Here is a 9,703-nt window from a genome sequence, read left to right on the forward strand (position 1 = left end):
CCCAACACCCACAGCCACCCATCTCTCTCCCTTTAAGTGTGTGGAACCCATGTTTCCTCCCAAGCCTGATCTCCGCAAGCTTGCAGGGAAATGCCAGCTTCGTGATCTTAAAAGGGAAATGCGGCTGCTCTTAAAGGGGAAAAGCCAGCTCCTGCATTTAAAAGGGAAATGCCGGCTCCTTTAAGTGCAGGGAACTGCCGTTTCTGGAGATCTGGTGCACGGGCGGGGGCTGGTGGTGGTGGACATCCCCAACATGACGTCATCACATCGGGGATGTCCCGCCCCCTCCAGGAACGCACCCAAAGTCCCCCGCTGGGGGTGGAAGATGGACTTGGCAACCCTATTTGCACCCCCACCCAGCCCATGGAGCCTTGCAGTGTCTCACTTCCTAAGGTTGCCAGCCTCCATGTGGAGCCTGAAGATCTCCCAAAATTACAAGTAATCACACTACAGAGATCAATCCCCCTAGAAGAAATGGCAGTTTTGGAGGGGCAGACTCTACGGTATACTATAGAGTCTAGGAAAAACAGAAGTCCTAGAGCGACATCACAGCCCTGATGAGCTCCCTTCCCTCCCAAACTCCATCCACCTCAGGCTCCACCCTCAAGTCTCCAGGAATTTCCCAGTCCACAGTCAGAACCCTACCCCTTTCCCTGAACCTCCCTGCCATCTGGTGGCAACAATGGTGGGTGGTAGGCCTACAGGAAGGGGAAGGGCTGACCATTGACCTGGAAGTGAAATCTAGGGTTGCAAAGTCCATCTTCAGCCCCCAGTGGGGGACTTTGGGGGCGTTCCTGGAAGGGGCGGGGCATCCCCGACGTGATGACGTCACGTTGGGGACGTCCGCCGCCCCGCCCGCCCGATCTCCAGAAAGGCCAGTTTCCTGCACTTAAAGGAGCCGCCGTTTCCCCTTTAAGAGTAAAGAGCCGGCATTTCCCTTTCAAGTGCAGGGAGCTGACATTTCCCTGCAAGCCTGATCTCAAAGGAGATCGGGGCTGGGAGGAAACATCCATGCATTTAAAAGCAGCCACCCCTCTCTCTCAAGAGAGAAGGGAGAGGGGTGGCTGTGGGTATTGGGGGTGGGTAGAACCTCCCCCCAAAACGGGGGACCCCTGGCAAACTGGGGGGTTTGGCAACCCTAGTGAAATCACAGGGTGTACAACACCACCCACTGAGCTCCCTCCCTCCTCAAGCACCGCTCTCCCATATCTCCAGGAATCTCCCAGGCTGGAGTTAGCAATGTGGGAGACGTGTGTCTAGGGTTGCCAAGTCCTACCTTCATAATAGTGGGGGAGTCCTGCGCCCTGTCTGGGAGTTCCTTTGGGCGCGCGCTCCGTGATGACGTCACCCAGAAGTGATGTCATCATGCTGGGCATGTCGCCGGGCGATGCTCTAGCAACCAGCCTAAAAACTCTATGGTACCATGGAATTTTCAGGCTGGTTGCTAGAGCGTAACCCAGTGTGATGACGTCACTTCCAGATGATGTCATCGTGCCGGGCACGTCGGTCTGATTTGGCCACTTTGGGGGTGGGGTTCCCCCTGCCAGCTGGATCCGAACCGGTGGGTTGGAGGCCCTTTCGGCGAGGAAACCCCCCCCCCGGGAGACCTGGCAGCCCCATGTGTGTCCCATTCCAGTGTCTTTTTGACCTTCTTCCCTTTTCTGCCTCCTGTCACAGCCCAGCGGCATGGAGTGAATGGTCCCCATGGACTCCCTGTTCTGTTTCCTGTGGCGAAGGGACCCAGCAGCGCAGCCAGGCATGCTACGGCCAGGGCGACTGTGGGCAGGAGTCCCGCCGGTGGGAACTGAAACCCTGCGGCTTGGATGGTTGCTGTCCTGGTAAGTACCCTGGCCTTGCTGTTGTGTGCATTGCTTCTGTGCTGGGGGTAGGGTTGCCAGCCGCCTGGTGGGAGTGGGGGAAACCCTGCTTTCGCAGGCTCTTGCCTGCCCCCAAATAACCTTTTCGGGCCTACTTCCAGTTTCAGGCCTACTTCCAGTTGGGGTGACACTCTGGTTTTTGGGCAAAACTCTGTGATTTGAAGCCAAATTTACCATAGAGTTTTGCTTCAAAACCAGACTGTCGCCCTCGACCGGAAGTAAACCCAAAACTGGAAGTAGGCCCGAAAATGCCCAACGTCACTTCTGGTCTCCCGGAAGGACATCGGGAGAACCCTGGTGGCCAGGTAAGTCAACTTGGCAACCCTAGCTGGGGGGGGGGGGAGTCAGATGTGACACTGAAGTCAGTTCTTTACCCCTTGGGTGAGCTCAGCCTCCTCCTGGTTTCATGCTTTGCAATTTATTTATTCATTTATTTACATTAGTCAGGGCTATTTTTGGGCAGGAACGCACAGGAACGGAGTTCGGGCTGGCTCCCAAGTTGGCCACGCCCAGCAGGAACTCATTAGCATAACAGGCCACACCCAACAGCAGAAACTCATTAGGATTGGCTACATCAGGGGTGTGTGGCCTAACATGAAAAGGAGTTCCTGCTCAAAAAAAGCCCTGGGTTTGGACAACAAACATGGTAAACAGAATAACAAGCAACAGGTGGGTGTGGCTGGATAACGACACTTCTGGTAACATGTGGGTGCGGCCTAATGTGCTAATGAGCTGTGCTGTCAGGGGTGTGGCCCAATATGCTCATGAGTTCCTGCTGGGCTTTTTCTACAAAAAGAGCCCTTATAGTCTGCCTTTCTCACTGGGACTGAAGGCGGATAACACAGAGTGAGTTGATACTCTCAACAGGACGGGACGTTCCATAAGCAATGAAATAGGATTTGGGCCTTAGAAAAGGGTTGCCAGACCCCCAGGGTTCCCCCACTGACAGGCCCTGCCCCCCACCTCCCCAACGGACAATACCTGGAGAAGGAGATAGGCCAGGCCTACTTGCTGGCAATCTCACAGGAAGTGAAGCCAGCGCACCGGCAACGTCTAGTGTCACCTGTATGGGGCTACTATGGTGACATCACTTCCTGCCTAGAACCAACCCTAGCATAGAAGCAACCAGAAAACTGAAAGGCAGACCTGAAGCAAAGCATAACCTTTAACACAATGGAGAAGGCATGCATACGCACAGCTCTTGGTTTTGCAATGCAGCCTGGATGTACATTTTATAGGGTTGCCAACTCCACACTGGGGAATTCCTGGAGATTTGGAGGAGGTGGAGTGTGGGGAGTTGCTGTCATGTCACAGCTGGCTTCACGGGAACCCTGTGGGGTCTTCAGAGCAAGAGACAAGCAGTGATCGTTTGCCATTGCCTGCCTCTGTGTCGCAACCCTGGTATTCCTTGGTGGTCTCCCATCCAAATACTGACCAGGTCTGACCCTGCTTAGCTTCTGAGATCGGATGAGACCGCGCTACCCTGGAGCTATCCAGGTGAATCCGTTCTCCTGGAGAAAATGGCTGCTTTAGAGGGTGGGCTCTATGGTATTCTACCCCACCAAGGACCCTCCCCTCCCCCAACCCTGCATTCTCCAGGCTCCATCCCTAAATCACCAGGAATTTCCCAACCCAAAGTTGGCAACTTCAATTCTCTCTGATACACATTTCAGTGTCTTGGACCCATGTTATTGTTTACAGCTCTTTGGTCTTGTAAAACTACGCTCTCTGAGTCCTGCTGGCCGTGGCTGATTCCCCCCCACCCCCGCCCCACCTCCCACGTGTTATTAAACATATTGGTTGAATCTTTTGCTTTAATCTCTCGCCATCGCTCAGCCTCTCTGTCTTTTGATTATATGGGCTGACGCTTTTAGCTTCATCTTTAGTAACGGCTCTGATGGGTGCGCTCTCTCTTGATGAAGCATGGCCGGGTTTTGTAAAGTAAATACATGCATTTGATCATCTCACTCGTCTTGCTTACTGATGAGAAATCAAGACCTCTGGGCCTCATTACAGCTAGCAGATAAATGCACAGGCCGGTATTCTATCACACCGCTCAGTGAAGTTGGAAGGTTTTCTCCGGTCTAAGGAGTTCTCCTTCGCCTTAAGCGGCTCTGCTGGGAGGAAGATCCAGCCCACAGAGTTTACATAGGAGTGCCAGCTCTGGGTTAGGAAATTCCTGGAGATTTGGGGGGGTGGAGCCTGGGGAGGGAGGGGTTTGGGGATGCGCCCTCTAAGCCGTGGAGTCTTGTGAGCAAAAATTCTACTTTGCGAGCGATTGGCATTGAAGTTGTGAGCGAGCGATTTGGCTACTGCATAAATGAATTGGCTCTGGAGCCGTCCCTTCCTGAGCTGAGACAAAAACGTGTGAGCCAGAGGCTAAAAAACTGTGAGCTAGGTAAAGGTAAAGGTTCCCTTGCTTGAAAGCCAGTCGAGTCCGACTCTAGGCTCATCTCCATTTCAAAGCCGAAGAGCCAGCACTGTCCGAAGACGTTTTCCGTGGTCATGTGGCCGGCATGACTAAACACCAAGGCGCACGGAACGCTGTTCCCTTCCCACCGAAGGGGTACCTATTTATCTACTTGCAATTTCTTGCTTTCAAACTGCCAGGTTGGCAGGAGCTGGAACTAGAGATGGGAGCTCACTCCATCATGCGGCAACCCGGGTCTCGAACTGCTGAACTACTGACCTTCCAGAGCCTGCAGTTCAGCATCTTAACCACTTGAGCCACCGCAGCTCCAACTGTGAGCTAGCTCACACTTAACTCAACTTAGAGGGAACACTGAGGAGGACCTCAATGGGGCATAATGTTGTAGAGTCCACCATCCAAAGGAGCCATTGTCTCCAGGGGAACTGATCTAATGCCAGGAGACCTGCACCTGGAGGCTAGCAAATCTATTTAACAATCCTCATTCACAGCTAACAAAGCTCTGAACGCCAGTGCTGGAAGGCGGCAGCAGGATAAGGCCTTGGCTTCTGAGCCTGGTTGGCTACACTCCAGGGCAACCGGTTGGTTGCTGTGTGAAGCAGGGCGGTGGACTAGATGGACCACTGGTCTAATCCATCAGGGCTCTTCTTATGTTCTTACATTTTGGCCGCCTGCCAGCCTGTGTAAACCAGAGGACCAAACGATGCTGGGTGTTCTGTGAATCAGCGCCCACGCTATTGTTGTCCTTTTAGAGAGCAGGTGTGTGGGGTCCTGCCCTGGCCTAGCTGGCTCAGTCTAGCCTGATCCCATCAGATCTTGGAAGCTAAGCAGGGTCAGCTATCGTTGGTGCTGGGGGATGGGAGACCACCAAGGAAGTCCAGGCAGAGAAAGGCAATGGCAAACCACCTCTGAACTTCTCTCGCCTTGGAAACCCTACAGGGTCGCCATAAGTTGGCTGAGACTTGATGGCCCTTTCCACCACCACCGAGCAAGGTTGGCCCCGGTTAGTACTTGGATGGGAGACGACCAACGAAGTTCAGGGTTGCTACGCAGAGGCAGGCAATGGCAAACCACTTCTGAAATTCTCTCTCCTTGGAAACCCTACGGGGTCATCATAAGTTGGCTGAGACTTGACGTCACTTTCCACCATAACTGAGCAGGGTCGTCCCTGGTTAGTACTTGGATGGGTACTTGGATACTTGGATGGTTAGTACTTGGATGAGAGACCAGCAAGGAAGTTCAGGGTCGCTTCGCCTCGCTATGCAGAGGCAGGCAATGGCAAACCCAGCTCTGAACGTCTCTTGCCTTGGAAACCCTACCGGGTCGCCATAAGTTGGCTGCAACCTGGTGGCCCTTTCCACCACCAAGCGGGGCCCTGATTTGGTCTGAGGCCACAGTGTGGTCACCACATATTTTGCTGAATGGAGGGCCCAGGCCTTCAGCAACGTGCTGTTTTATGGAGCTGAAACAGTCCCGCAGAGCTGCTCTTTGCCCTTTTGGTATAATCATATGGGTCCCCAGGGCTATTTTTGGGCAGGAACGGACAGGAACAGAGTTCCGGCTTGCTTCAGAGCTGGCCACGCCCACTACAGCCAAAACCTCTGTGTGCCTGGCTACAGAGGGAAGGCCTCCCCCCCCCCAGGCGACTCTGAGGCGGGCGGGCCAGGGTGGCCCCTGGAAGGATTGGGCAGCCACGGGGCTTCCCACAAGCCTTCAGGGGGGGGGCTTGCCCGGGCTCCCCACAACCGTGGGGCACCCAAGCAAGCCAACGGAAGGCATGGGAGTGTGGCCTAATATGCTAATGAGCAAATCGGGCCCCGGGGGAACTCCACCCCCTTCCGGCACACGTCCCCAGCGTGATGTCACCCAGAGGTGACATCATCACACTGGCCACATTGGGGGTGGGACACTCTATGATTTGAGGGAAAACTCTATGGTTTTCCCTCGAATCCTAGTGGCCCCGCCCCCAACGTGCCGACGCAATGACGTCACTTCTGGGTGGCATCATTGTGGCGGTGCGCGCGCTATGCGCATACGCACATACTCTCGGGACAGCGCGGGACTCCCCCGCGGTAAGTAATTTTGGATTTGGCAACCCTAAACTGCACGGTAAGGGGTGTGGTATAATATGCTAATGAATTTCTGCTGTTGGGTGTGGCCTATTATGCTAATAGATTCCTGGTGGGCTTTTTCTACGAAAAAAGACCTGTGGGTCCCTGACTATTGTTTAATCCCATCGGGCAAACTGTGGCGTCATAGTGGGGGGTCTGGTAAGCGAGCAGTTACCCACCCAGCTATCCATTCGGATGGGTACCAGACTGGCCCATGGCAATAACATTCCGGCAGGCAGTGCCGGCCTTTGGGCAGAGTCATTCAGCCACCTGAGAACGCTGCACGTCTGGGGAACATTTGGTTAGGGTTTAACTAGACGAGACCGCTGGGGGGAAATCCGTGATTGAATCTTCCCAGCTATACATGTATTTTAAAAGGCCAGTAGCAGCTGTGCAGTGCCCTAATCGGAAATGTGCTGTGGCACACATGGGTGGAGGGAAAATAATTTTAATTCTTCCCCCTCTACACATTTTTTGCCAGTCAGAGCTGACCACACACTAGGGTTACCAGCTCTGGGTTGGGAAATACCTGGAGATTTGGGGGGGGGTGGAGCCTGGGGAAGGCACAGATCTCAGCAGGGTATAACACCATGGAGTCCACCCTCCACAGCAGCCATTTTCTCCAGGGGAATTGATCTCGGTCATCTGGAGATCAATTGTAATAGCAGGAGATCTCCAGGTACCACCTGGAGATTGGCATCCCCACACCACACACATTTTTAGATGTGTTGCTAACCTGAGGAGGAGGAAATGACAGGCACTCCCCACCCTTCCACCCCACTTCCCCACTGCAAGGGTTAAAGCCTCTCTCTCTCCCCACCCCACATCTGCTACAGCCCTGGATCTAATCCCACATCTCTCTGCATCTGATGTAGTTAAGCCTGCAGTTCATATTGACAACTACCTTTTTTGAACTCATGATCAAAGTAGTGAAATAATGGGGAAAGCGTGGATATTTCCCCCCGTCACTAACACAATGGTTCTTGAAGCTGGTGGCACGTCTCTAATTGTATTACGCTTTCTGGGGGCTTCGCTTGCAAAGTAGATCCATGCTGCTTTCCCTTTCTGCAACATAAAAGGCAAGACTCTCGCATCAGGTAGGAATCTCTCCACATGCAGCTGCTGGTGTGATCTTGGGTCAGTTACAAGTTCTCTTGGAGCTGTTCTCTCCGGAACAGTTCTCAAAAGAGCTCCCTCGGCAGAGTTTGGGGAAGGTGGACTTTGGGGAGTAGAGGGATTTCAACAGGGATGATATACCATAAAGTCCACTCTCCAAAGGTGCCATTTTCTCCATGGATCTGCAATGGATCTCTGGCAGCTGGAGATCAGATGTCATTATAGTTGCCAACCTCCAAATGGAGCCCAGAGACCCCCCAGAATCCCAAGTGATCTCCAGACAACAGACATCAGTTGCACTGGAGAAAATGGTTGTGGAGAAGAAGAAGAGGAAATTTTTATTTCATTTTATTTTGTTAGACTTATATCCTGCCCTCCCCACAATGTAGTCTCAGGGTCCTACCCTGCCCTTCACTACCTGAAGGAGTCTCAGAGTGGCTTACAATCTCCTTTCCCTTCCCCTCCCCACAACAGACACCCTGTGAGGTAGGTGGGGCTGAGAGAGCTCTCCCAAGAACTGCCCTTGAGAGAACAGCTCTGAGAGAACTTGCGACAGACCCAAGGTCACACCAGCAGCTGCATATGAAGGGGGAAATCAAACCCAGTTCTCCAAGATTGAAGAGCCAAACTGGCTCTCGTGGAGGGTGGAGTCTATGGCATTATACCCTGTTGTGGTCCCTCCCCTCCCCCAACCCCATCCTCCCAAGGCTCCACCCTGTAATCTCCAGGAATTTGCCAACCCAGACCTGGCAACCCCAGCTGTCATTCCAGGAGGTCTCCAGGCCCCACATGGAGCTTGGCAATGGCAACCCTAGCGACCACAGCGTGCTCGTTGATGGAAATCTATTAATCCTGTTTTCCGTATAATCCCATCATTTCCATTTCCCGTCCAGTGTGTTCTTTAGAACCGTCCCCCCCTGAGAAAATAGTCTCTTCCGCCTTGGGAAGGATCCCTGACAGGATGTGGAATAGTTCACACGGCAGTCAGGGGTGGTCTGTCCTCTGACATAAGATCTTGTTTCCTTGCAGTGATGGGCGGCTGGTCTGAATGGGCGCCCTGGGGCCCTTGCTCGGTGACTTGTCTCAGGGGGGCCCAGACCAGGGAGCGGACCTGCACCAATCCGGCACCGACATGCGGAGGCACCTGCCCGGGAAGCAACGTCGAGACACGTTCTTGCGACACCCAGCAGATCTGCCCGAGTAAGTTTTGACAAAGGGAGAAATAGCGGGAGGCTGATGGGCTGGGGAAATGGATGGCAAGGCACAATGGGGAAGGGGTTATGTAGAGGAAGAGGAGCCGCAAGGGAGGATTAGGCATGGGTTGGGTTATCAGGTTTCACCAGTAGATCAATCCACTTGAGCTAGTTGATGGAGGGCCAGTTTTGATCAATGAAGGGCTCCCTTGTTTGTATTCGGGATTGTATTTTGCATCTGTGGGATGCTAGGTTTAGGAGCGAGGGTTTTCTGAAGTCCTGGAGGACGGTGGCCTGGATTAGGGTTGCCAGCTATGGGGGCGGGGTTTGGGGAGGGTTCTCAGCAGGGTGTCATAGAGTCCATCCTCCAAAGCAGCCATTTTCTCCAGGGGAACTGATCTTGGTGGTCTATAGGTAAAGTATCCAGCTGTCCTCAACCAGAGCCGGGGCTTTTTCGGCCCTGGCAGCAACCTGGTGGAACTGTCTGCCAAATTACATACGTGCCCTGCGAGACGTTATTCAGTTTGGCAGGGCTGGTAAGACGGAGATGTTCCGCTTACGGTTGACAGGCAGGGGGCTCCAGGATCTGTTCCGGGATCTTCTGTTCCCAGAAGTGACATCATCATGTCACTGATGTCGGGTGGGGGTGACACTCTAGTTTTTGGGCAAAACTCTATGGTTTGAGCCCAGTTTCACCGCAGAGTTTGGCCCAAAAACTAGAGTGTCACCCCCTGACATCAGCAACGTGATGATGTCACTTCCGGGCGATGTCATTACGTCATGTTTGGGGGCATTTGTGGGTAGGGTTTTCTGCCACAAAAGCAGGGGAACTCCCCCCTGGACTGGGGGCCTGGCAACCCTAGTTCCGCCAGGCCTGTGGTTGAGGAGAGCAAAGGTTTTTAGGTAGCATGGCTCCTTCCTTCCTTCCTTCCTTCCTTCCTTCCTTCCTTCCTTCCTTCCTTCCTTCCTTCCTTCCTT

General features: G+C 53.5%; 1 protein-coding gene across 1 annotated transcript in view; it reads left to right on the plus strand.

The window, feature by feature from the left end:
* CFP (complement factor properdin) overlaps positions 1-9,703 on the plus strand; it is a 33,376-nt gene that overhangs the window by 8,975 nt on the left and 14,698 nt on the right. Inside the window, exons 4-5 of the mRNA XM_015427356.1 lie at positions 1,678-1,838; positions 8,562-8,732. Of these exons, the coding sequence (XP_015282842.1) occupies positions 1,678-1,838; positions 8,562-8,732 (332 nt within the window). The remainder of the gene's footprint in view (positions 1-1,677; positions 1,839-8,561; positions 8,733-9,703) is intronic.

The sequence above is a fragment of the Gekko japonicus genome, unplaced genomic scaffold (assembly GCF_001447785.1).
Source record: "Gekko japonicus isolate JY-2015 unplaced genomic scaffold, Gekko_japonicus_V1.1 scaffold1919, whole genome shotgun sequence".
NCBI lineage: Eukaryota > Metazoa > Chordata > Lepidosauria > Squamata > Gekkonidae > Gekko > Gekko japonicus.